The 27,783-nt window shown below is 43.4% G+C and overlaps 2 protein-coding genes across 3 annotated transcripts in view; one reads left to right on the top strand and one right to left on the bottom strand.

Annotated features, from left to right (window-relative positions):
* The first annotated feature begins 3 nt into the window (after window positions 1-3).
* tgs1 (trimethylguanosine synthase 1) lies at window positions 4-13,661 on the top strand. 2 transcript variants are annotated; one of them, XM_026150350.1, is made up of 15 exons: window positions 4-280; window positions 1,648-1,709; window positions 1,866-1,990; window positions 2,091-2,181; window positions 3,940-4,014; window positions 4,787-5,287; window positions 6,853-6,979; window positions 7,064-7,150; window positions 8,236-8,380; window positions 8,708-9,011; window positions 9,096-9,248; window positions 10,459-10,605; window positions 10,695-10,911; window positions 13,013-13,091; window positions 13,319-13,661. In XM_026150350.1, exons 1-15 carry the CDS (start codon window positions 87-89, stop codon window positions 13,427-13,429), a joined length of 2,418 nt encoding a protein of 805 aa, XP_026006135.1. In that variant the 5' UTR covers window positions 4-86; the 3' UTR covers window positions 13,430-13,661. The 2 variants fall into 2 exon arrangements, with proteins under 2 accessions (XP_026006135.1, XP_026006136.1); XM_026150351.1 differs by having other exon boundaries at window positions 9-236.
* A 2,524-nt stretch (window positions 13,662-16,185) lies between these two features.
* cntnap2b (contactin associated protein 2b) overlaps window positions 16,186-27,783 on the bottom strand; it is a 48,592-nt gene continuing 36,994 nt past the window's right edge. The window contains exons 22-25 of the mRNA XM_026150331.1: window positions 24,209-24,302; window positions 21,391-21,618; window positions 20,971-21,045; window positions 16,186-16,726 (exon numbers count right to left, since the gene is read on the bottom strand). Coding sequence (XP_026006116.1) covers window positions 16,527-16,726; window positions 20,971-21,045; window positions 21,391-21,618; window positions 24,209-24,302 — 597 coding nt within the window. The 3' untranslated portion in view covers window positions 16,186-16,526. The remainder of the gene's footprint in view (window positions 16,727-20,970; window positions 21,046-21,390; window positions 21,619-24,208; window positions 24,303-27,783) is intronic.

The following is a 27,783-nucleotide window of genomic DNA, read 5'->3' as shown; positions in this document are numbered from 1 at the left end:
TCCGCTGTTAGCTTATAGTGCGGAAATAATCAATAATAAAGGAAAGAGTCCCATGCTGCTTAAAGACGCAAGCAGCTCGTCGGTAAATGAAAGTGTGTTTGTTGTTGCAGCGAGCTAACCGCCATGATGCTGGAAATGAGAAGAGTAGCCCTGGTGGCGGAAATCATCTTCACCAAGAAGGAGTCACTGCAGGAGGAAGAAACGATTCATTGTCGTTGCTCCAGAGCCTTCGTACAGTGAGCCTCCACCACCTTTCCTCTGTCCGCTACAACTCATACACGTAATTCATTAGCAGCACGTCGAACAACAGTCTGATCTAAACCGGTGTTTGTCTCAGCCGGGCTGACATGGCAACCAGCCAGTGTGGGTCATTAAAAGACGACGCAAGAAACGAACTCCAGTCAAATCTTTGAAATTCCGTGTAATAAATGTCGTTTTAATGAATAACTGACTTGAGTGAAGGCAACCACAAAGCAGCGTTTTAAAAAGCTATCATATCAATCACAGTTGAATGAATCGCAGTCATTACAAGGCTACTACTGTTGCTAGCACAATGCTGAACCCCAAAAGAAAAGGTTAGCAGCTGTGTGCTGGTGGCAACGTGGTATGAGCGGTGGAATCAGACACTATAGTGCCAAACGTATTCACTCGTCTGCCTTCACACACACATGAACTTGAGTGACATCCCATGATACTGTCCCAGCCTTTGCAGCTATAACAGCTTCAACTCCTCTGGGGAGGCTTCCCACACGGGCTACGAGTATGTTTATGGAATCTTTGACACGGACGCTGGATGAGAACCTGGCTCACAGTCTCTGCTCGCATTCATTCATTTTCTGAACATTCCCATTAGGCTGTCAGAGAGGTGTTTGTGTTAAAAAAAGGTATTTATGAGGAAAATATTGGTGGTTATCAAAACCTGGAGCTTATGGAAGACAGCAGATGTTTGCTTTTCCACAGAGTGCTTGTTCCAGGTCTAGTAATAGCAGCATGCTTTACATCGCTGCATTGGACGCTTTGTGCGGCGCCTGGTCATGTAAGGTTTGGATTCAGCTGCTCAGCTATGAAAACATGCAGCTGTCTGATCACTGTTCTTCAGCTAATCTGAAGGCCATGTGACGTTTGGAGTTCTGCAGCAATTGCAAAAGGTTGGTGACCTGTGACCTGTGCACTACGCTCGAGCACTTCGTGGCTGAGATGGTGTCATTCCCACTCACTTCCTCTTTGCTGTAACACCACGAACCACGACTGTGAAATATTTAGTTGCGAGGAAATTTCACGACTGCACAGGCGGCATCTTATCACAGTACCACGCTGGAATTCGCCGAGCTCCTAAGAGCAACCCGTTCTTTGACAAATGTTTGTAGAATCAGTCTGCATGTCCAGGTGCTGATTTATACACCTGGATGTGATTGGAACACCTGGATTTAACGATTTAATGAATACTATCGTGTGTCATGTCACTCGAATGCTTTGAGTGTTGAATAGGAGTAGAAATGCAAGTATATTACTTTATTTTTTCACAGTCGTTTAGATGTTGTTGTTCTCAGTACCCAAACACCTTGAGTTTTAGCGGATACGCTGATGTATACAGATGCATCTATGGATTTCCTACATCTGTCCTTTATGTCCATCGCCTCTTTACAGGGATCGAGAGTTGTATCGTTCTGATAACAGACTTCTGCCTGACCTGGAAAACACTGTACAAGGTACATCCTGTCATGATATTTAATAGTACCAGGGATTAAAATAATCACCTATGAAATGTATCAGGCATTGGGGTAGAAGAATGTGGCTCTCTTAACCTCGCTGTACTGTCTAGTTTTAGTTGCCATGATTTAAAAAATACATTTCTCAACTCATAGATGTAGATGATGGTGAAGAGGAGGAAGAGGAGACTGAGGTGGAGGAGCTGGATGAAGAAACTCAGATGATGGCCAGCATGGGCCTGCCTTTAGCCTTTGTGTGCTCCTCCGAGCAGAGGAGAGCAGTAAGTCACACAGTTTTGCAGTGCTGTGTTATTAAAGTCGCCGTTTTTTGAAATGAAAGCTAAAAAGCAGCTTTGGTTGTTATTTTCCGTCATGTCACAGGGGTGGAGGTCTAACAGGAGTTCCTCAAAATACTGTGAAGAAACAAGTGAAGAAGAGGAAAGTGAAGAAGATCCACAGGCTGATGAAAAAGGTGATGCGATTATCTTATTGCTTTTATTGTTTTTATTACGAGTAATATTACGAAGGTTTGTATGTGGTAGAGTATCCACTTTCTCCACGGTCTAACTCATCTCCTCCCATACCTGAGTTTTTGTGTCAGCTACTGCCACAGCTGCACTCGGCTTGTAGATGGTGGAGCTGACAGGTACCATCTGGTACTGGGATTACTGTGACAACATGCACTAGTGAGCTTTCAATGGCAGCATATTAATGATCAAGAAACTGATCAATATACTGACCTCACAGCCCATTGTTCCCTCAGTGCTGTTAGTTTCAGTCATTGTGCAGATGTCCTGTTTATAAGGTTAAACACCTGCAGCCAGCTGAGACTGAAGAAGTCAGCTGGAAGAGTGACGAAACGTTTCTCCCACTGAAAACGTCCAGATGAACAGAATCAACTTTTGGGAACACCATCCCACTGTTTGTAAATGTTGGGAACATTTAACATTCAACATGCTAATTAAGGCCTGTTAAATGTTAACGGCGTCTGCGACATAGCTCTTGCACAATCAGACCTTTGGGTCCACACAGCTGAATTTTCCAGACCAGCAAATTGCCAGAAGTTCTCCTTTTAGGCGGTCAGCTTACAGGCTTTTATCAGCAGCACATGTCTCCTTACCTTCTTAATTACAATGGAAGCAGTAACAGCGTATTCATTGTTTCAGAGTATTGCATGTGGTCCTTCTTTTTTTCATGCGACTGTGATGTCATGCATAGGGATGGGTATCGTTTAGGTTTTATCCGACACCGGTGCCAAACCGGTACTTTTGAAACGGTGCCGGTGCTCAAACGGTGCTTAAAGAATGGAAAAAACACAAACTTTGTCCAAAAACCTCTCATGTTCAGCTGTTTTTTGTAAAAAGATAACAATGTTAGCCTTTTCTGCAGCTATGGGGCATATATGGTATCACTCTTGGCTGGAAGCAGTGCTTAATCAATGGAAAAAACACACACACTTTGTCCAAAAACCTCTCATGTTCAGCTGTTTTCCACTTTTTCTTTGGTCATTTTAGCCTTTTTGGCCAGGGTGAAGGGAGTATCTGCCATCAAACAAGAAGACAGCTGCATGTAGCTATGATGATGTTTGCTAGTTCACCTTACATGCATTAATGTAATAACGTGGTTAGCCTACTCAACGTAAATTACACACGAACAACATTAAGCTACTCACGCAGAGAAGAACGGCTGCTGCTGCATCATCATCCTCATCATTTCTGCTACACTGGCAGGGCTAGGGGCCAGGACTCTATTCTTCGGGTTTTTGGGTATGTTGCTAACTCCGGGTCCGATAACAGGCACCACACCCGCAGTAGATGTGCTCGGTGTGAGGTCTCGCAGCAAGCTATCAAATACGGCGCATTTCTGGGCTTTTAAAAAAACACTATGTGTCGCCAGGTGTTTCATCAGATTCGAGGTGTTGCCTCCTTTGACAGTATCACAGTATCAGCTTAAAGCACTTGTTGCTGCTGAGTTTGCATCTTTTGCTGTGAAGTACAGCCAGACTTTGACCGCTTCACCTTGGGCATTTTTAATCTGTAGCTCTGCTCTAAAAGAACGTACGTACCCGGCCCCGCCTACTATCCTCGGAAACGTAAAATGATTGGCTAGAAGTGTATCACAGCTCAGGAAAAAAAGCACCGAAATGTGCGCTGCTTTTCGGTCTGGTTACTACCGTTTATGTCAGAACCGGTACCCATCCCTAGTCATGCATGATGTTTTTATGTCATAGTTGATGAGGAGGCGTTTGATCCACGAGTGGGAGTATCAGGAGGGATCCAAGATGCTGGCTGGGAAGCCTACTGGGGTAAGAATGGTCACATGACGTTTATAGTGAAATGTATGAAGACTGTTTTTTTCTAACACTGCACTGTGACACCGGGTTTGGTAGGAAGACATAGAGATATCATGTTGGGTCAGTGGATACTCGGGGTGGCTGTGGCTCAGGAGGCAGTGGGTCAACTACCAGTGGCCTCCTCCAGTCTGCTGGGCAAGACGTTCGTCTACTTCTTCATTCAGGAGTAGAAGTTGGCAGGTCATCCAGGTCTTTAGGTCTTGCAGACATGTCTCCTGATGTCGAATTCATTTGTGTCATCTGACTTCATAAATAATTATAACTGTTTATCGTGCTCCTCAGAACCTGCACAATTCATCCAAAATTCTGGCTTCACGCGTCTGTTTAGACCAACACAGACAGGAAAGCAGTATGGACTGATTACATTGTGCTTCTACTCTCCCGGAGTGCTCGAAGCGCCGTATACGACATGCCTCATTCACCCACTCATGCAAGTGCAAACTTAATCTACATTCACACACATTCACACTCTGATGAACACATCGGAGGGCAACTTGGGGTTAGTATCTTGCCCAAGGACACTTGGCATGCAGACTGGAGAAGCCTGGGATCGAACCACCAACCTTCCGATCAGGAGCTGAGCTGCTCTACCACCTGAGCCACAGCCGCCCCGAGTATCCACTGACCATTTAAAAAAAAGAAGTTCCACCATATCTTCTTCGTGTTCTTTTAATGCAACAATCCTACACATGAAATATTAACTAATGTTTTGACTCTTCTGCAGCACAACAGGGAGAAGCTCTGATGTGGAGCAGCTGGCTGGAGAAACATGAGCTGCCGTCTTCAGAAGATCCAGGACGGACTCCTTGGGACAACCCGGATACTAAAGCTCTCTGGGACAAACACGCTACAGAGACCTACTATTCTTATTGGGAACAGTACTCGTACTGGGCGGGACAGGGCTGGACCTTTGAGCAGTCTGCCTGTAATGGGAACGCTGGAGGGGAAGAAGAAACAGGAATCACGGACAGAGGTTTACAGAGCCAATCAGAGAAACAGAGCGACGGCCCTACTGAAGCTGAGAGTAAACACGAAGAAGATGATGCTGAAGTTTTGCATGTTCTGTTTGGACAGAGCTTCACAGTGGAGGCAGGTGGACAGTGTGTGGCTGGTTCAGTCATGGTCCAGTCAGAGGGAGTGTCCTGCAGCTCTGATGATGCTTCTGATGATGGGAATAACCGCAAGAGACCAGCTGACTCTGTACAGCATCACAGCGCTACTACAGGTAACAATTGTGTGTATGAGGTGTGGCCAAGGCTGCATGATCAGCAGACTATCTGTCTGCTGAGTCTCAGTCATAACATTTCTCATTGTTTTCTTTTTCAAGCATTTTGAGTGGAACCTGTTTCAAAGGACACCCGTAACATAAACTAAGGTTCTTCCACTTGGTGCTGGCAGTGAGAGACAAACGCTCAGCTCACTGGGACAACGAGACACTGACCTCAGTGTCGAATGTCTGTCCACCAACATGTTCTGTCCAGCAACGTGTCCAGGGGGACAAGAACAAAGTACGGGCGCCCACAGGAAACTAAATATTGAATCAAATAAAGTCAGTGTAGAAAACCCCCACAGCCTATACACAAGAGAAATCAGTTATGTTGAGAAACATTAGCTGTTCGATAGGCCGGGGTCAGCAACCTTTAACACACAGAGAGCCACGTGGACCCAGTTTCCACGGAAAAGGAAACACTGGCAGCCGCGAACACTTTGTGACTCTGAAATGACGATAAGACTGCATCCTGTTTTTTTACCTTCACGCTTCGTATAAACAACAATAATGTGTTGCTCATGAAATCTACAGAGAAAAAGACATTTGTGTAATAAACACATTTTGAACTCTTAAAAAAATATTAACAAAAACAAACACGATTAAAAAGCTGAACTTAAATGATCCACGGACCAAACAAAGCTGAGCGTGTAGCGGAGCCTGAATTTCAAAATAAATGTCACTAAACCATGATGAATACATTTTTGCAAAGTACCTGCATAGATATTTCTTTCACCTGCTTAATGGGACTTCTGCTCCTGAACGTCTGCGCACGGCGTCTGCAGATCGGGGCCGTGCGGCGTGAGCGGTGTGGAGAATAGCTGCTCACATACGTGTGTGGATCAGAAGCTCGACAAGACTCCAGATGCATATGTCTTCATGTTTATGTGTCGGGATGGCGCTCCATGTTTCAAACACGAGTTGGATTTGGTTGGTCTCGACATCACTCCATCTGTGATCCTGAACAAGAGCGGCCTCGATGTCGAGTGTGGCGCTTACTTTGAGCGTCAAAAAATTAATGAAATATAATTTGATTTTAATGTTTCAAGATCACAGTCATCTTCCAATTTAGAACTAAAACAAATAGAATACACTTCAATTAAATACTTTAATTTACTTTCCCAAACCACGCGGGAGTATAAGGATGAAATGGCGCCTGTGGCTCTGGAGCCGCGGGTTGCCGACCGCTGGCGTAGGTCTTCACAACCACTGAAAACAAATGTCTTCAGAAAAGTGGAAGGAGCTCACATCCCGACAGCATCAGTCAACCTTGGATCGCACAGGAACTTGTTACTTTGGTGACAATGACTTCAGTAACTCAGTGTCACAGAAAATGTGTTTGTGTTTACTGAGCTGTGTATGAAAATGAGTCAAAGACTGAATCTTAACTTGTTATGTTTGGTTATGTTTGGTTAATCATGTTCTTGTCCTGTGGTTTTCACCACAGTTTTTTCTCCTTTGTTCAGTAAATGGATGTGTGGTTGCTTTAATAAACACGTAGCGTTTTGCACGTCCTGACACAGGCTTCCAACTGGCTGCTGCCGGGAATAACGGACGGCACGGATCGAGGAATGAAACACCCGATGGAAACGATGATAATGACGATGACGACAAACCACCAGGAAAAGGATGCGCTAAAGTCAAACGGAGGTAAGTTTGATGTTCTATCATGGAGACCGTCATCTCTCCAACAAGCCCGGGAATAATGTTTCTGCTGTTTGTCCTTGTTGTCAGTCATGAGCTGGATGTGGACGAGTGCCCACGTCTGACACCCGAGGAAGCCTGGAGTCAGCTTGGCCTCAAACACAACCCAGAGCCTCAGTAAGTCTTCCTCTGCTCCTTTGGGAATCTCGTCTGCCGACTCCAACTCAGATACCTTGTGATTGGTCGTTTATGTTTATGATAGAAATATAAAACATGCAAAACAAAAACACTCAGATGAAAACATTTCAGAAATGGGCCTAAAGCTGAAGTTGTTATTCAGCACATGTCCTGCTTTGTTTGTGGTAGGTCACAAGTCCTCAGTGACTGCATCCACTTTACCTGCTAAAATACATAATGGTCTTCTAGGCAGAGACACGAAAATAAGAAATGAGATTAAAAATATAATATATTAGTTCCAAAAAGATAAGATTGGTGAAACAAAACACAGTCGGGGTAAAAAAGTATTAAAGGACAAAAAATATTCATCATTGAATTTTGCAGCCTTATGCTTTACATCACTGATTGGAACCCATCTCCTCATAAAACAGAAAGTTAACTGAAACAAACATATGAGCCAGTATGGATCCAACTTCACTGAACTATCACCAAATCAGATTAACTGTCGCCTCAAGGTTTACATTGTAAGACCCTGCAATGATACAAAGAAGACCCCAACAGTCAGGCAGACAGCGACGAGCAGCTCTGGGCAACAGTGGGAAGGAAAAACCATTTTAACAGGAAGAAACTCCCAGTATCTTCTGCGACTGGTTCAGGTTGAGGGGAGGAAGATGGGACCAAATGCACACTGTGGAAGTGTGGAACGACTTTTCCCAACGGACCTTTCACAGCAGGGAAAGCACAGGGCGAGTGATTGTGACTGTAGTGCACAGGAGATGTAATGTGGCATCGTGTGCTAACAGCACTGATTCTTCATTAACAGACAAACATGTGACATGAAAGCCGTTAACTTCAGCAAACCAACATCTAGAACACAAAAGGCCTGCAAGGCAGCGAATGCTGCAAATTGACAGTTTTTATGCTTGAAGTGTTGCAGGTGTCGGCTCTGGTGAAATGATTGAACCCAGCCTGCTTCTGAGCCGTTTCTCTGTGTTTTAGAAACACAAAGGTTTATGTGAGCGCGGCTGTTTGAGTGTAAACATGTTTTTAAATGTCTAAATTGTAACAATGTGTTCGTGTCTCAGGTTCAACAGTGTGTTCAGCTTCAAAGGAAGCTCAGCTTCAAAGTGTCAGAAGCAGCGATGGACCAAGAGGAAAATCAGCAGCACCAGGTTCTCAAAGACGGGCAGAGACAGCACACGTCCACAGATCAGCACCTCCCTTTGTAAGGTACGACCTGCAACGGGCTGAAGAGCGGACGTGTTCTGAAGCCTGTCCCTGATCAGCCAGGACAGACTAGATGTTTTCAGTTTTGTGAGCATGAAAGATGACCCCAGAATCTCAATAAGTCCTCAGACGTTAGGCTGGAGTAACAGCTGAAAGGAAGCATCACAGTGGAAATCACTGAAAGTCATGTCCTTTACCTGTTCTCCTGGCATGTCCGTGGACGTGGATTAAAAGCACGGAGGACTGGAACAGCTTAGATAGGAGGAAGTCGAGCAGAGCTTTGTTTGTTTGAACGTTACACAGAACGAAAAAAGTCTTTTTGTTTCACAGGTTCAAAGTTTCCTTGAACAGGTCCAGCGAGAGTGTGACCGGAGTGAGGTGGACAGAGAGAGACACCCTGAGGACAAGCCTCCATTTTTAAGAGAAGCTGAAGAAGAAAAAGACGGGAGGAAAAAGGAGGTGAAGAATTCTGCATCCAGTTTAGATGCAGAGGGCAGCAGTTACCCCAGCATCACCTCCAACTCTGTCACAGAGCCGGAGGAGAGTGACGTGGAGGAGAGTGAGGAGCAGCCGGGCACACACTTACCCTGTCCTCAGATTCCTGACGAGCCTGAAGTTCACAGTAAATCTGCTGGTGAATCAGGTTGTTCATAGTAAGGCTGTGCTGTTTAAAAGAAATGAACAAAAAAGTAACTGCCTAATATTTATGTCTGTGTAGAATTAAGTGTGAAACACACAAAAACACCAAAGAAGAAGAAGAAGAAGAAGCAGGTCCCAGCAGAGATGGCAGCTGAACCACAGCTGGCTAAATACTGGGCTCAGCGCTACAGACTCTTCTCTCGCTTTGATGAAGGGATCAGACTGGACCGAGGTCAGTCTGCACACTGCAGTTATGTCACATTACTCCAGTGGAATCAACAACATGTGAGTCATAGTTAACCTCTAAATGACTGAGAGCCGGCTCTGCATCACAGTTCAGGTCATTTCAGTGTTCTCACCTGGATGGCTGAGCATCCAGGTGAGTAAAAGCTCCAAAGATCATTTTTATAAACCACGTTTAAAGAAGTGTTTGAATATTACTTTGTTAGGCCCTGAGGAGTGTCAGTGACTGGCAGCAACACTGATTGTCCTGCATTTTTATTTTTTAATGTCAGATTTAAACAAAACAAAAACCTGACACTCGTGACGTCGCCTCCCAACAGCTGCTGTATAACTATTAGATATAATATTTCTTTTACACTTGACGATTCAGTGTTACTCATCGTTTACTGTCACTGGATTAGCTAATAACTAACTTATAACTAACTTATAACTAACTTATAACTAACTTATAACTAACTTATAACTAACTTATAACTAACTTATAACTAACTTATAAGTAACTTATAACTTACTTATAACTTACTTATAACTTACTTATAACTCAGAGTGCACAGTACAGTAATAAGTTTATCTGCAGCAGTCTGAGCAGGAGACCAGACCTGCCGCTCCCCGCCCACCTCCTCCAGCGTGTCTGGAGAAATACCAACGACCAGTTTTACTGATGAGTGACGATAGCGACTGTTAGTCATCTAGTCGCACACATTACTACTACGAAGCTCGTTCAACCTTTGGTTCAGAACTAAAGAAGCTTTGTGGAAGAGACGTGAAACAAAGTCGCTTTCTAGCCAAGCTCCTCAGACATGAACAGTAACTGAGAGCAGCAAACTGAGGAATGTACAGAGAAAGAAATCAAGAAGCAGACACATGGCTTAGTAAGGAAGGAGAAAACTGAGGTTTTTAGAAAAACTCTCAAAATATAAAGACTTTGAAATTGAGAAGAGCATCAGCGTAACACAGATCCTCCTTCTGGGCTCTGCTCACGTACTGAGGAGAACCACCCTCATGGCAGCCTTATAATTTCCTTTGGGATTAATAAAGTTTTCTGATTCTGATGTTCAACAAGTACCTTGAACAGTAGTCGTGATTTGGCGCTATATAACTAACATTGTATTGAATTAAACTGAGAAGGAATGGGTGATGAATACAGCAGGAAGTTTAGCTGCTCAGGTCGTCTCACACATGCTCATCATGTGTTTCAGAGGGCTGGTTCTCTGTGACACCGGAGAGAATCGCTGAGCACATTGCCCTCAGGGTGGAGCACAGTTTCTCTGCGTCTCAGCTGGTCATAGACGCCTTCTGTGGTGTAGGAGGAAATGCCATCCAGTTTGCCCTCACTGGAAAGAGAGGTAAGTGTTTATAAGTTCATAAGGTGTTTTTAGAAATGTTGAACACGCTGAGCTCACAGTCTGTCCTCTGCGTCGTGTTTCTCTCTCAGTCTTAGCCGTTGACATCGATCCAGTGCGGCTGGACATGGCTCGGCACAATGCTGCGGTTTACAGTGTGGCCGACCGAATCGACTTCATACAAGGGGACTTCCTTCAGCTGGCCCCCCACCTCCACGCTGATGTGGTCTTCCTGTCGCCACCGTGGGGAGGACCTGACTACCTAACTGCTGAGGTGTTCGACATCAGGACCATGATGGAGCCTGATGGATATCCTTTGATGAGGAAGTGGAGGGATGTTAGTGACTGACAGGATTCGTTTGCAGGAGGGACCGAAAACTGAGAGGAGAAAATTACAGCTTAGCTTTGAAAAATGTTTTTGCGTTTTCAATTTTACAGAAGACGTCAGGAGTCGCCTTTCATCTGTTAGAATAATAACGTGCAAACGCCAGCCCTCACTTTTTATATTTTGTTTCCAATCAGTCAGACTTTCTTGTCATCTTTGAACAGTTTTCTAGCTTTCAGTTTCTGGATTGGCTGCTTCCACATCCAGTTGCAGTTCAGTCCTTATCTCAGCTGCAAACATCACACTGACAGGCACGTGGCACAGACACCCAAGTTTTTAACACAGTGGAGCAAAAAAGTATTTAGTCAGCCACCGATTGTGCAAGTTCCCCCACCTAAAATGATGACAGAGGTCAGTAATTTGCACCAGAGGTACACTTCAACTGTGAGAGACAGAATGTGAAAAAAAAAATCCATGAATCCACATGGTAGGATTTGTAAAGAATTTATTGGTAAATCAGGGTGGAAAATAAGTATTTGGTCAATAACAAAAATACAACTCAATACTTTGTAACATAACCTTTGTTGGCAATAACAGAGGTCAAACGTTTACTATAGGTCTTTACCAGGTTTGCACACACAGTAGCTGGTATTTTGGCCCATTCCTCCATGCAGATCTTCTCGAGAGCAGTGATGTTTTGGGGCTGTCGCCGAGCAACACGCACTTTCAACTCCCGCCACAGATTTTCTATGGGGTTGAGGTCTGGAGACTGGCTAGGCCACTCCAGGACTTTCAAATGCTTCTTACGGAGCCACTCCTTTGTTGCCCGGGCGGTGTGTTTTGGATCATTGTCATGTTGGAAGACCCAGCCTCGTTTCATCTTCAAAGTTCTCACTGATGGAAGGAGGTTTTGGCTCAAAATCTCACGATACATGGCCCCATTCATTCTGTCCTTAACACGGATCAGTCGTCCTGTCCCCTTGGCAGAAAAACAGTCCCATAGCATGATGTTTCCACCCCCATGCTTCACAGTAGGTATGGTGTTCTTGGGATGCAACTCAGTATTCTTCTTCCTCCAAACACGACGAGTTGAGTTTATACCAAAAAGTTCAACTTTGGTTTCATCTGACCACATGACATTCTCCCAATCCTCTGCTGTATCATCCATGTGCTCTCTGGCAAACTTCAGACGGGCCTGGACATGCACTGGCTTCAGCAGCGGAACACGTCTGGCACTGCGGGATTTGATTCCCTGCCGTTGTAGTGTGTTACTGATGGTGACCTTTGTTACTTTGGTCCCAGCTCTCTGCAGGTCATTCACCAGGTCCCCCCGTGTGGTTCTGGGATCTTTGCTCACCGTTCTCATGATCATTTTGACCCCACAGGATGAGATCTTGCGTGGAGCCCCAGATCGTGGGAGATTATCAGTGTTCTTGTATGTCTTCCATTTTCTGATGATTGCTCCCACAGTTGATTTTTTCACACCAAGCTGCTTGCCTATTGTAGATTCACTCTTCCCAGTCTGGTGCAGGTCTACAATACTTTTCCTGGTGTTCTTCGAAAGCTCTTTGGTCTTGGCCATGGCGGAGTTTGGAGTCTGACTGTTTGAGGCTGTGGACAGGTGTCTTTTATACAGATGATGAGTTCAAACAGGTGCCATTCATACAGGTAACGAGTGGGGGACAGAAAAGCTTCTTACAGAAGACGTTACAGGTCTGTGAGAGCCAGAGATTTTCCTTGTTTGAGGTGACCAAATACTTATTTTCCACCCTAATTTACGAATAAATTCTTTACAAATCCTACCATGTGGATTCATGGATTTTTTTTTTCACATTCTGTCTCTCACAGTTGAAGTGTACCTCTGGTGCAAATTACTGACCTCTGTCATCATTTTAAGTGGGGGAACTTGCACAATCGGTGGCTGACTAAATACTTTTTTGCCCCACTGTATTGTAAGACCGTCCCTACAGTTAAGCCCTGAAAGGTGAACTTTATTTCAGGCACTCTGCAGGTAACACAGTCAGTCTGTTCAATCTGAAAGTTTCTTTTTTTGAACATGCAGTTTTCATCCTTGACACTCGGCACATTTGAGATCTTCCGCCTGGCCAAACTGATATCAGACAACATTGTGTACTTTCTTCCGCGTAATGTTGACATGGATCAGGTCAGTGTGTTCAGGATTTCTCAAACATGTAATGTAATCTGTACTTTGACATATTTCGTGTGACCGTGGATGTCTGGATGTTCATGCTCCACTGGACTGGCAACGCCGCGGTGGCATCGTTCTTTATGTACCCAGACTCTTATACTTGTAATGAGTATTGTGTTGTAGTTGTGTTTGCTTTGCTCAGCTTGTGTTGGGACTGTCTTACTGAAATCTTGTCTCTACAGGTGGCGTCTTTAGCCGGCCCAGGAGGGAAGGTGGAGGTCGAGCAGAACTTCCTCAACAACAAGCTGAAGACAGTGACTGCTTACTTTGGCAGCTTGATAAGCCCGGGCTAAGCCAAGCACCAGTACGAGCGACGATGAAGGAGAACGGACCGAACATCATTTCTGCTGTTTGTCATCATTTCTGTTCCAGGTTACTGAACCACATCCACACAGGATTCACTCTGCAGATCAGCCTGGCCCAGCTTACCCACCTGCCATTTTCTGTATCTTTATAATATCTGTTTTTATTTTGTCCTTTTATTCTACATTTGAGCCTAATAAAATGTTTTTCTCATTGTTTTTATGCAATGTTTTGGTACATTTTAGTTTAAGACTGGCAGATGACAAAGACATTAACTACATCAGCAACAGAGTTATTGACATCTGCACAGCAGAACCGTCTTTTAAAAAGCTGTTTATGTGTTTGCTAAAGAGGTGCAGTGTGGGGGGCAAAGCTTTGATAGCTGCCACTAGGATGGTAACCGGACTGGTTCTGATATAGCACCTTTCTACTCCACCTCTCCACATTCTGATGATGGGGTCACCGGCCCAGGCAGGCGGGCAGGTCTTGCAGATCGAGGTTTGTGAATGCGATATCTTGAAAACGAGGCAGTGTAGGGGCTTCAGTCTGATGCCACGGGTGCATCTGTTACTAATCTCCGATCAAACGTCAGGTTTATTTGAAAATCTTGTGAATGCGATAACTCGTGAACAAGGTGGCGTAGAATTTTGAAATTGATACCATGAGTGTGTCTACTGCAAATCTCAGACGACTTCAAATCCTGGAGATAAAGTTTTTGACATCTCGCTGTGATGTAGGATTTAGTTTGATACAGTAGGTGTGTCTGCTAGGAGGCAGGGGGGTAGCACTAGCAGCTGCTGGCATTCACGCTCCAACCTTCCAGTTAGTAGACGACCTTCTCTACATCCTGAGCTACGGCTTTGGAGTGAGGGACACACGATCCATACTACAATATGTTTATCTTACAGTGACCTGATGCAATTAAAATTGCAATTATGTATCCATGTAACTATTTTCACAAGTATTCAATTTCATTCAGTTTTTTTATAGTGCTAAAGCACAAGAGTCATTTCCAGGGCCTTTATAGAGTCATCGTGATGAAAGTGCGTTTCCTAAAAACTGAAATATCACTGAGGTATGAGTCATACTTGTATTTCACAGGCTGCTCCAGGAGCCGTTAGTTTCAAGCACAAAGAATGAGAAATCAGCTATAAATGATAATCATTTATACACAGAACAATGAAGAAAAAGCCATGTGATGCTACAGTGGTTCATCAACAGAAACGTGTCATCAGTGACAAATGGCATGCCAATACATCTCAATGCAGTCAAACGAATACAAATGCAGTACAATCAAATGTCAAGTGTAAGCCGTTAGCGTGTGACGGACAAACATTCCTTTGTAGAAACATATTTCCAGATACAAGAAACAAAAACACTCTTATCACCAGCTTGAATCCGGTCAGCGTAGCTGCTCTACAGGAAGGAGCAGCTCTCAGCATGATCGGACCCGTTATTCTAGTTTCAGGGACACCGAGGAGAAAACAACACCTCTGAAAGACTGTGCTAAATGAAAACAAGGATTTCTCTGAGTGTGGAAAAAGTCCTGCTGCCAAAATATGACCAGCTGCTTGTTTGATGATGAGTATCTGCGTCATGTCACATTCATCTACAGAGATGGTGTTTAAATGTGTTTCACCTTGGAGTCGAATGAAACCGACTCTGCAGCCTAGTTCAGTCACAGCAAGTCTCCACGAGGCGTTTGTTCTCAGCTGCTGTTCACCTGAACTTGTGTGAGCGTGAGGAAACCGTTCTGCTGTCAGCCCACTCTGTCTTATATTACAGGGAGGGCTCGTTGATATAATAACACTGTGCAAAATTGAATATTATCCAAGATAAGAGTTCTTTCCTGATCCATAGGCCCAGTGCAGTGTTATGAGGCTGCTGCTTTTTCCTACTTTTGTCTTTATTTGACCTCAGATTCAATGTGGACACGTCGCAGATCTGCCACCAGCTTTGTGTCAAACATATTACCTTCAGCATGTGAAGGTAGTGACGGGGGTGCTGTTAGAGGCACAGTTTAGTCTGGATTGTGGAGTTTGCGGCTCTCAGCAGCTGACAGTGAAAACATCTGCCAGCTCTGGGAGCTGTTGGAAGGAATTTGGTTCACTTTAGGGAAGTTAGAGTATTTGTTTGCTACAGTGCTGTGCTTTACTCGTCCCTCACCAGCCTTGGTAGTGGAATCACTAACTTAATGCTGCCTCACTGTGGATTTGAAGGTAAAGTTTAATAAAGTTATTTGTTCTGTTTTTGTAGTCTGGCCCTGGACAAACGGCAGCTTAAGACAAGCTGAGTGTGTTTCCTGAACTCACGGAAAAAAGTATCAAGAAGTCTTTGAAAGACACATTCAGATGCAGAAATCAAAAGAAGCTCTGAGTTCAGATGATGCAAACAATGTCATGGCTACATCTCCTTTACAGACAAGCAAGCCAGCTATGCATGCACGTGCGTGTGTCGCGCACACACACACACAACATAGTTTTTAGTCTGAGAACCAAAATTAAACTACCAACATACAGAATAAATCATTTTATAAAAATAAGGCAAATTATAACGTATCACACTTAATATACAAAAACACTCTAGAATTGTTTACTGTCGCTATATGCACAAAGGCTTATTGGGACTAATTCATAATTATTTTAATTCATGCCAAAGTTCTTAAAGTCAAAGTACCAGAAGTAAAGCACAAACACATGAAATAAAAACACAAAGAAAATTAAGAATAAATAATATCAACATTTGAAAAAATATAATATCAATAAATAAATACATTACATACTGAAATCAAAGTCAGAGCGATATATATAAAAATATAAGATAAAAGCAAATGAACATACTGACTGATCCAAGGCCTGAAACTTTATGGCACCGTACACTGAAGGCCGTCCTTCCATCATATGAATCACTCCACACTGTCGCTGCCAGGCACTTCTGCGCCCTGTGCTTTAATACCCAAGCTAAAATACCAATGGTTTCCTCTGTCTCTAAAGTCCTCAGCTCCTCCAGGGTTAGTAGGTCGTCACCTCCAGCTACTCCCTAAGCTTGCAAAACTACATCCTAACGTGTGTCCGTATCGACGAGGGTTCAGATGAACCACTCTTTCTTGCTCTCATCAATGGTTTCGGTGAAGGCCGGATCGTTGACAATGATCGCTGCGTCGGCACAGTCTGCTGACTCGGCTCCCTTTGCCTCGTTAGTGTGGTAGGAGCCTTTGTGACGAAACATGTGACGGATCACGAACACCATGATGCACAGGACGCTGAAGATCACCATGGAGATGATTCCTGGAAGAAAGCATGAGCAACGCAGTGAGCACTTTCTCTAACACAGTGAACTTCAAGTATATTTGATGCAGCATTTGAAGAACGGACTGAAGACAGCATTGTTGAGCATGTTGAGCTAGTCATTTTTAATGGCATGCTAACATTGCCAGAAATGACTAAACTGGTAAGCAATGATCATTTTGGAAAATGGCTCACTGAGGACCAGTCGCGGTTCCAGGAACCAGAGATGGAATTAAGGTTAAGAGATCCATTGACTTCCACTTATCCTTCTCAGGGTTGTGGAGGGGGGTTGCCCTATGGTTCATACCATAGGGCAAGATGCGGGGGACACCCTGGACAGGTCGCCAATCTGTCTCCGGGCTAACACGCAGAGACATACAACCATTCACGCTCACATTTACCTACAGGCGATTTAGAATCGCCATAACTGGTGAATATTTTGCAGCTCTGTTTCCTGCTTATTACAGAAAACTACCACAGCTGTTTCCTGATGATAATCACTTTTTAAATTAGCTTCAATAGCTTAATAATGTGTTATTAAATGGAAACAGGCAGCTCTCTTTCCTGCTTATTACACAGATGCTACCACGGGTAACAGTGGTAATAACTTAGAAGTTACCACATTATTACAATCCTCTTCCTTCCTCGTTACCCTACTATTACCACTTTATTACTGAGCTGTATTTCCATATTATTACCCCAGTTTTTGGGCTCTTATTAGCCTATAACATATATTTCAGAGTAATATTTCTCAGCTTTAACCACTGTTACTACCGTTATATTACTTGGCTATTTAGTGGCTATTACTTTGGTAATTGCATAGTAATAACTTAGACACATTATACTCGTTTCCCCCTTGTTACCCTACTATTACCACTTTATTACAGAGACAGTGTAGAAAGTGCTACCCTTTATTCTTAATTCTTAATCAAAGACATATAAAAATAAAATGAAACTGAATTGAATAGATAAAATCAAAGATAAGTCTAATTAATACGTTGAAATACAGAATATTGAAGTATATATATGAGAAATACAGTTTGAGTAATGGAGATTTTTCTAATGTCTAAATTATGTGTAGACACGATGAAGTGTTTGTGTGGCTGCAGGAAAGTGGAAAGATAAGAAATGTGACTCTGGATAAGAGAAAAGTATGTTGTAAACAGAATCATAGCTGATATGATAGTTAATCAAGCTTAATACTGATGGGAATCAGGTATAAGTTCAACCACTACAATGAGTATGAAAACATTATAATGATTCAGGCGTCTCACTGAGTGTAGAGGCGGCCTGTGAGGCTGTGTGATCACATGTATGTAAGCAGGATGGGGAGTGAGGGCGATACTAAGGAACCACTAATCGAAAGTAATGTCTGACTTTGATATTATGGAGTCATCTTCATGTTCTGAAAAGAAGATTTCACATCTCACCAAAACTGTCCATGTTTGGTTCAACCACAGAACTTTCTGACTTCCCCATAAAAATGAGACATCCTGGCCCTTACACAGCTAAAGGGATTCTGCTAAGACACTGCTGGGAAAGCCGCCGGCCTCGCTATGACGAATGGTTAATGGTTAAAATAGCATCGTACAAAAAAGTGACTTGTGGCCTATTAGACAAACTGTATTTGGTCTCCTTTTAGTAGCTGGCTCTCTGCCACCTGAGGTGCAGAGGTGTGTAATGGGGGGAGTGGGAGGTGAGTGTAAAACAGAGTATGATAAAACTTATTTCTCTTGTTTTGTTTATGTCTAAAGTTTAATAAAAAAAGTTGAAAACAAGAATGTCTGACTTTGAAATGCATGACTTCATAAAAGGAATCGTATGTTGTCGTTGACCAACACAGACTGATAAAAAAAGTATCCCTGTGTTTTTGAATTAAAAAGAGATTATGTAGAAATGCACAGTCACGTTTGAATGAGCTAATGATCCATCTAATTAACGTAAAAGTGCACAGATGCCAGATGTCATCTCAGAAGATGTAACATCAAGCAAGAAAGGCGGGAGAAAGGTCACCGAGGTGTAAACGTTGTGTTCTGAAGAGTTTCCCTTTGATTAGCAGTTCACACGATTTGAACTGAGAGTTACACCAGAGACCAGAGGGATCAACCGCAGCTCAAACTGTGAACTTACAAACTGGGTTGATGTCTTTTGGCTTTTGCTCTGCTCATTTTTGCCATGTTAGATTATAAAGAGGATTTGAATTCTCACTGTTTCCTACAGAGAATATGTGGATCACCTCATGCAGTGAAAACAATGACTTGGATGTTTCTAACCTCTTTCCTCTCAAACATCAGAACAACGCCAACATTAGCTTAGAGCAAGATATAATTTTATTATTATACACGACCAGTCAGAGGTTTGGACAAACCTTCTCATTTAGTGTTTTTCCTTTATTTTTACTACATGTATCTACAGTATTATGTAGAAAGAAAAAGAAAAAAAGGAAAAATAGCTCTAAATATGTTTTATATTTTAGACTCCTCAAAGTAGCCACCCTTTGGTGCAAACACTCGGCCTTCTCTCAGTGAGCTCCATGATGTAGTCTCACCTCACAGGTGAGCCTGTCAATTCAGTTTTATTCATATAGCGCCAAATCACAACAACAGTCGCCTCAAGGCACTTTATATTGTACAGTAGATCGTACAATAATAGATACAGAGAAAAACCCAACAATCATATGACCCCCTATGAGCAGCACTTTGGCGACAGTGGGAAGGAAAAACTCCCTTTTAACAGGAAGAAACCTGTAAGAAAACTTGGCAGAACCAAGCTCAGCGTCAGTCTGTCAGGGTTCGTTTGTGGAATTTCGTGCTTTCTTAGTGGGGTTGGGACCATCAGTTGTGTGCAACCCACTGGACGCCACGGCTGCGCTTTAAAGATATCTTTAAAAGAGACATGAAACTGTGCAGCATAAACTCCACCACATGGGAAATCAGCGCAACTCTACTCAGTCACTCACATCAATGCCTGAAAGATGTTTCCACAGCGGTGTGGACGCTACACCATTGCGCATAAGTGCAAACTACATTCAGGACCCGTTCAGGGATACAAGAAAATCCATCCCTGGCCACCACCTCTCACCGAGGGCAATAGCAGCCTGGAACAGAGTCTAGCCTCTCTCTAGGAGATTGGTTCCAGAGCCCAAATGTTGCATTGAGGTGAGCCCCACCATATAAAAGACTCCTTTCCCTACCAGAGAGGTGACCTTCCGTGTCCTGATAGCCAGCCTTGGTAGCCGGGGATTGGACTCCTGTCTGCTTCCCAACACACATTGCACCCGGACCTAATGGTGCCTCCTGTGGGTGGTGGGCCTACAGCAGGGCAGGCCCATGTCGCTGCTTCAAGCTGTGCCCGGCCAGGTCCCATGGGCTAAGGCCCAGCTCCCAGACACGCTCCCTCCAGCTCCAACCTCAGGCCTGGCTCCAGGGTGGGGTCCCAGCAATCCTATTCCAGACAGGGTACACTCGTCCGTTGGTCTTCTTTTATCCATAGCAGTCGACTGAATTGCTCTTCGTCTGGCCTCTCACACAGGACCAATTTGCCTTGGGAGACCCTACCAGGGAGCAACAAAGCCCCCAACAACACAGGCCCTGGGATCACTGGGACACACAAACCCCTCCACCACGGTAAGGCAGCGTTTCATGGAAGGACTTTTACTTCTCTCATTCCAAATTAATATTCCTGGTATCAAATATCACACACATATCGGGTGCAAAATAAGACACTTTTTCATGAAATTTAGTGTAATGCACAGTAAACTCAGGTGTGTGTTTCACATTGTGCTGGAACAGACAAGTTGCACTTATCAGTGCTGACTGATTCTAATGTGTTGCAACGGTTAACAATCTGTATTAATAAATTAGATGGTGATTATTTGCAGATGGCAGTCGCTTTGAGTCACAATGAGACAGGTTAGGTTCCACCAGGTGACCTCTGGGCAACCTTCAACTTGTCCCAGACAGCATAAAAATTCAATGTGACCGAAAAACTGAAAAATACCAGCGGCTCCGGGCGTTCCCCCTCAGCCTCCTGAGGCAGTTTTCAGAAAAGTTGACCTGTGACCTCGACCTTGAAGACAACATCACTGAGATTCAAAATGCTCAGAGATTTTTAATAGATACACCTATGGTATCAGTTTTAAAATCATACATCACCTCATTTTATGTACATCAATCTGTGCATTTTCCAATTATATCGACAAAAACAGCAGCTCAGAATCCTGGTATACTTAAAACTAAACATACCTCCTATGACAGCCGAGTTGCGATCCACACCATCACCACTGAACTTGTCCTCATTGAGGTTGAAAACAGCTCCAGCTGTGAACAAAGCAAACATCTGTTATCTATCTGAATCCTGAGAAACTTTAGAATTTTACAGTGGCATGCCCCTATGTATGCTGAAACCCTATGTCAGGGGTGTCCAACGCCAGGCATCAGGGCCGGTGTCCTGCAGGTTTTAGATCTCACCCTGGGTCAACACACCTGAATCACATGATTAGTTCATTACCAGGCCTCTGGAGAACTTCAAGACATGTTGAGGAGGTCGTTTAGCCATTTAAATCAGCTGTGATGGATCAAGGACACATCTAAAACCTGCAGGACACCGGCCCCCGAGGCCTGGAGTTGGACACCCCTTTCCTATGTTCTATGTGTTTCTACCACCTTCTATGTGCCAGGGGTCTCTGGCTGAAGCCATGGGGGAGATGGTCAGGGGGGAGGCTCCACAGTTTGAAGGAACCAGTATCCCATGGGTGCTGACAGGTGCTGCTATGCTGGAGCGCAGGGCAGCTTTCAGCGGTGCTACACTGTTAAACTGAACTCTTGACAGGCAGCCCATGAAACCCGGTGTGTTGTAGCGCTCGATCAGGATGGGGTCAATCTGGCCTGTTTCTAAAAGAAAGAGAAAGCAGCTTTAATAGTTTTTTTCTGGAAGCAATGCAAGTAAGCAAAATTTATTTATATAGCACTTTTTAAGACAAGAAGCTATAACAAAGTGCTTCACATGGGAATATAAAAGCATATCAAACAAAACAACATATTACACACAAAGTCGATGGAGCGTAGCGGGGGAGGTAAACAGTTCCACAGTACTGGAGGTAGGGTTTGAAAAGCGCAATCCCGCTTTGTTTTTAAATGTCTCCGTGGAATAGTCAGGAGACCACTATCATTGGAGTTGGAGAGTAGGGTTGAAGAAGCTCAGTGATACAGGCGGGGGCCTCGCCCAATGCAACTACGACTGAAACTCTTTTTTGGGCCTAAAAGCATGTTAGTCTTTAAAATATTCACTGTGAATAAATATTTAAATATTTTAAATAACAAAAATAATATAATAGCAATATTTTAAATGTGTTTATTGTTCACAATCCAATAAACTTACCTTTTAAGGTTAGGTTTTTAAAGTTAAACCCTCTGACTTCTAGGCCACCCTTACATCATCAGAGCCCTGTACTACTAAGTGAGATTGTCCTTTTTTTGATATACAGGGTGGACCATTTATATGGATACACCGTAATAACATGGGAATGGTTGGTGATATTAAAGTCCTGTTTGTGGCACATTAGTATATGTGAGGGGGCAAACTCCTCAAGATGATCGGTGACCATGGTGGCCATTTACAAGTCGGCCATCTTGGATACAACTTTTGTTTTTTTCAATAGGAAGAGGGCCATGTGACACATCAGACTTATTGGTAATGTCACAAGAAAAAAATGGTGTGCTTGGTTTCAACGTAACTTTATTCTTTCATGAGTTATTTACAAGTTTCTCTTTGTTCACAGCCATTGACATGTCGAAGAGGTTAACACGTGAGGAGCGGATGGAAATTGTGTTGATATCTGGTGAACGCAGTAACCGGGTCATTGCAACAGATTTCAATGCAAGACACCCTACGAGACCACCCATCTTCCATGCTACAGTCAGCAAACTGCTTGCTAAGTTTCGTGAAACTGGTTCAGTGTTGGATTTGCCAAAATGTGGACGCAAGAAAACTGTCAGTAATGAAGAAACATCAGTGGCTGTCCCAGCTTCATTCAGCAAGAGCCCACAGCGTAGCAGCACTCGCCGCATGTCACTGGCATTAGTCGAACATCCCTTCGGCGGATATTAGCTACTCACAAATGGCACCCTTACAAACTCCAGCTACTGCAGCATCTCAACGAGGATGACCCAGATCGGCCACAGAATTTGCAGAATGGGCAAAACAAAAATTGGAACAGGACCCTCAGTTCACGCAGAAGATTTTGTTCAGTGAGGCAAACCTTTATGTGAATGGTGAAGTTAACAAACAAAACCACCGCTATTGGTCTGAAACTAACCCACATTGGATGGATCCCTCCAAGACTGTTGGAACAACAAAAGTGATGGTTTGGTGTGGTATATGGGGTACAACGACAGTGGGTCCATTCTTCATCAATGGAAACCTCAAGGACACTGGATATTTGAAATTGCTACATGATGATGTGTTTCCTCTTTATGCACTGAAGCTGGCACGTTCCCTGAGTTTTTCCAGCAAGATGGTGCACCACCACATTATGGGTGCAGGTCCGAGCATTCCTAGATGAACAGTTTCCTGGAAAGTGGATTGGTCGTCGTGGGCCAGTTGAATGGCCCCCAAGGTCTCCCGATCTGCCCCCTTAGACTTTTATCTTTGGGGTCATCTGAAGGCAACTGTCTATGGTGTGAAGATACGAGATGTGCAGCACCTGAAACTACGGATACTGGATGCCTGTGCTGGCATTTCTCCTGCGGTGTTGCTATCAGTGTGTGAAGAGTGGGAGAAGAGGGTTGCATTGACAGTCCAACACAATGGGCAGCACATTGAACATGTTTTACAAGTGGTCAGAAACTTGTAAATAACTCATGAAAGAATAAAGTTACGTTGAAACCAAGCACACCATTGTCTTTCTTGTGACATTACCAATAAGTTTGATGTGTCACATGACCCTCTTCCTACTGAAAAAACAAAAGTTGTATCCAAGATGGCCGACTTCTAAATGGCCACCATGGTCACCACCCATCTTGAGGAGTTTGCCCCCTCACATATACTAATGTGCCACAAACAGGACTTTAATATCACCAACCATTCCCATGTTATTACGGTGTATCCACATAAATGGCTCACCCTGTAGTGTTGCTCTAATGATATTAGAAACAGTAAAAGCTAAATGCCATTTCTACTTTTTACTTCATTTTTATTTTATTTTTTTCAACACAAAACATATTTGGATTCTAAGAAGTAGAAGCTCATCATTTCAGGTAGGAAAAAAGGCACACAAAAAAGTTAATAAGTGACTGGTACAAGAATAAATAGGACAATATTCAGATCATAGAACATCACTCAGCATCCCTTCATGGAGTCAGTCATGCAAAAACAGGAGCCATATAAACACACACACACACACACACACACACACACACACACACACACACACACACACACACACACACACACACACACACACACACAAATCTCTAGACTCACCAAAGACTTTGCCAAGAAAGATACTTTTGACCAAAGTGAACTGGGTGTCAGAGGCCTCAGGCAGCGTATATGTGGACACTGGATAATGGTCCAGCTGGATAATGTGGACAGAGAAAAGCAACAGTCAAGTTTAACTGATAAACTGAATCTTCTTTAAACTTTGGCAAGTTTTAAGACTCCTGTCCTTGATTTGGTGAAAAGAAGTTTGTTTAAGCTAAAAACTAGTTTTTTAATATAATTTGATGTACTTGATGTACTTTTTATAAAGAACGCCCTAAATGGGCGTTCTTAAAGTCAGCAAAGAGGCACAGAAAAGAAGATCAGACACCAGCGAGGGAGGATAAGAAGGACAGACGCAACAACATTGTCATCCCCTATGTAGCCGGTGTATCAGAGAAACTCAGGAGAGTTTTCTCCAAGCATGACATCCCAGTGTATTTCAGACCCAGCAACACACTCAGACAGAAACTGGTTCACCCGAAAGACAAAACGCCAAAACACAGACTTAACAATGTGGTGTTTGCTGTACAGTGCAGCGAGGAATGCTCAGACCTCTACATTGGAGAGACCAAACAGCCACTTCACAAGCGCATGGCACAACACAGAAGAGCCACCTCCACAGGACAAGACTCAGCAGTCCATCTGCATCTAAAGGTCAAAGGTCACTCTTTCGAGGATGCCAATGTTCACATTTTGGACAGAGAGGACAGATGGTTTGAAAGAGGAGTGAAAGAAGCATCTATGTCCACTGTGAGCGACCATCTTTGAACAGAGGCGGGGCTTACGACACCAACTCTCTGCCATCTATAATCCAGTTTTGAGATCCCTCCCCAGACGCCTTAACGCCCACTCACATCCTGGGCCATCTGACCTCAGGAATTCACATGATAAGGTGGGGCCAGGTTTCACAATGAACACACCCGAAACTCTGGCTGATTGGGCCCAGTTTCCCACCTTGACTCAGGCGATTAGAGGATCATCAAGGGTCCTTTTGTCCCTCTGTGGGGGGAAACTCCCACTAGGTTTATATCTGGGACTCTCCACCATTTGACCTTAGAACTGAAGAAGCTTCTCGGATGAGAGGTGAAACGTCTTCAAGCAACTTAAAGAAGTCCAGACGCTTTTCTTTGCAAGCTCCTTAGACTACGATGACCTGGATGACTGAGAACCTTCACAGACATACTTTTTATAATAGAATTATTCTTTCAGCAGATGTAATTTACAATTGCAACTAATTACAATTTGCAATTCAGGTGAACTCAGGGTTTAAATACATTTTTCTACTCTGACTATCAATATATCAAACTAGCACCTTTAGCAGCTTATCTCAAAGTAGTGACTTTAAGAAATATATACACTACCAGTCAAGGGTTTGGACACACATTCCTATTTAATGGTTTTCCTTAATTTTACTACTTTCTTTTTTATTATCATGATAATAATAATAATAATTATGATAAGATATAAGAGTTGGAAGAAAATAATACAAGTGTGATTGTGAGTAGTGAGAGTGAAGTGAGCGTGACGTGTTAATGTATTCAGTCCAGGATTAATGTAATTTAGGAGACAATTATAACAATAATGATAATAATAGTTAAAGCAACATTAACTCAGTATTATCACCATCAATCATAATAATGACGATAATAATAGCCATAAGTATGACCAATGACCAGCTATGAACAATAACAGTCATGACCATGACAACAGTAACATCGTTATAAGAAGAATATAATAGCTCACAGCGGTATTCTGCTAAAATAAGCTGGAGGGATGATTCAGAGGCTTTGCCTGCAGGGTAGGAAAGGTCTTTTTCTCTTTCCTTTCATACGCCCCCCTCCTTTTTGGTAAATGGACTAGTTCGTATATAGCTCTTTTCTAAACACTCAAAGTGCTTTACTTAACTTGGTTCATTCACCCACTCACACCAGTGTTGAAGTCTTGAATGACTGGTAATAATACGACTGGTATGGAGCAGAATTCGAACCACCAGCCCTCTGTTTATTGGACAATCTGCTCTACATCCCAAGCCACTGGCACCCACTGCTCTCTTCCTTTTTGGAGTTAGGCCCATAGAGCTCTGGGCTGCCCCCAGACCTGATTGGAGGGAACCCTGTGTATGGCCCCCTTTAGATTAGCCCCCAGAGCCAAAGGAGAAAGCCTGTTTATAAGTGGATCGGTGATCAGGTTAAACGGTTTTGCGTTTTTGTTTTTTGTTTGTGTACAAGGGGGAATCAAAGGTGGTTAGAGGTGATTAGGATGTGAAATGGGAGACGAGGAGAGAGGGAAAAAAATAATTAAGATATATCAGGCAGTAGCATACATTATTTTAGTGATGATAATGGACCAGTTTTTATTGAACTCAGCTGATTTCTGTTTGAGAGCAGGTGACTTTTTTTCTTAGGATATATAATCTAATAAAAGGTTCTTTCCCTGTGAAATGGACGGATGGACGGACGGATGGATGGACGGACGGACGGATGGATGGATGGACAGATGGATGGACGGATGGATGGACGGACAGATGGATGGATGATTCTTTTGAACCAATTTAAGCAAGGGGGTGAAATTCATGCTGAACAGGATGTGGTCAGCTTGGAGGAAACATTAATATTTAATATTTAAGATCTGCCCGGTCCTCCTCATCCATACAGAGTGGCAAAATAGTGGATTTCGACCAGGTTATAGAGAAGCTGAGACTTCTGAAAGCAAATCTATAACCCAAATGTTTGCTGCAAAGAGTGGGGATCCTGAAGGAGCAATAAAACATCTACATAAAGAAGAATTTTGTTGTATATTAGACATTGAAATACCTTTAATATTGCCATTTTGTCTTATAGTAGCAGCTAGACATATTTGCCTGGCACCAGTGTGAAGAGTAACGCTTTGTGTAATTAACCCATTGGTGGTGACTGTGGCCACTGGCGATGTGTAAAACGCTCTTATCCAACTGATAAATGATTCTCCAAATCCAAATTTCTTAAATATTGCAAACAGAAATTTCCAGCTTACTTTGTCAAATGCTGCATTGAGTGATACGATTAGTGCCAGTGTTACTTTTTTGATACTGTGAAAGCTGCGTTAACTTGAACATAAGCCATACTAAATATGTCTTATATTTTAGATTCCTGTAAGTAGCCACCCAGCTGCAAACCCTCGGCCTTCTCTCAGCTTCATGATGTCGTCACCTGAGATGGTTTCACCTCACAGGTGAGCCTGGTTCATTGGTGGAGTTTCTTGCCTTCTTAATGGGGTTGGGACCATCAGTCGTGTTGTGCAGCAGTCAGGTTGGTGCACAGCTGACAGCCATGTTTGACAGCTGTTAGAGTTCATATTATGGCAACAACCAATGAGCTAAGTAAAGAGAAACAACAGCCCATCATTACTGTAAGAACTGAAGGTCAGTCAGTCCAGAAAACTGCTAAAACTTTGAATGTGTCCCCAAGTGCAGTCAGAAAAACCATCAACACTACGATGAAACTGTCTGACATGAGGACGCCCCAGGAAAGGAAGACCAGGAGTCCCTCTGCTGCTGAGGATACAATCATCCGAGTCACCAGCCTCAGAAATCACAA

Source organism: Astatotilapia calliptera, chromosome 18 (genome assembly GCF_900246225.1).
Source record: "Astatotilapia calliptera chromosome 18, fAstCal1.2, whole genome shotgun sequence".
In the NCBI taxonomy this organism is placed as follows: Eukaryota; Metazoa; Chordata; class Actinopteri; order Cichliformes; family Cichlidae; genus Astatotilapia; species Astatotilapia calliptera.
This window is presented reverse-complemented; position numbering and strand designations above follow the sequence as displayed.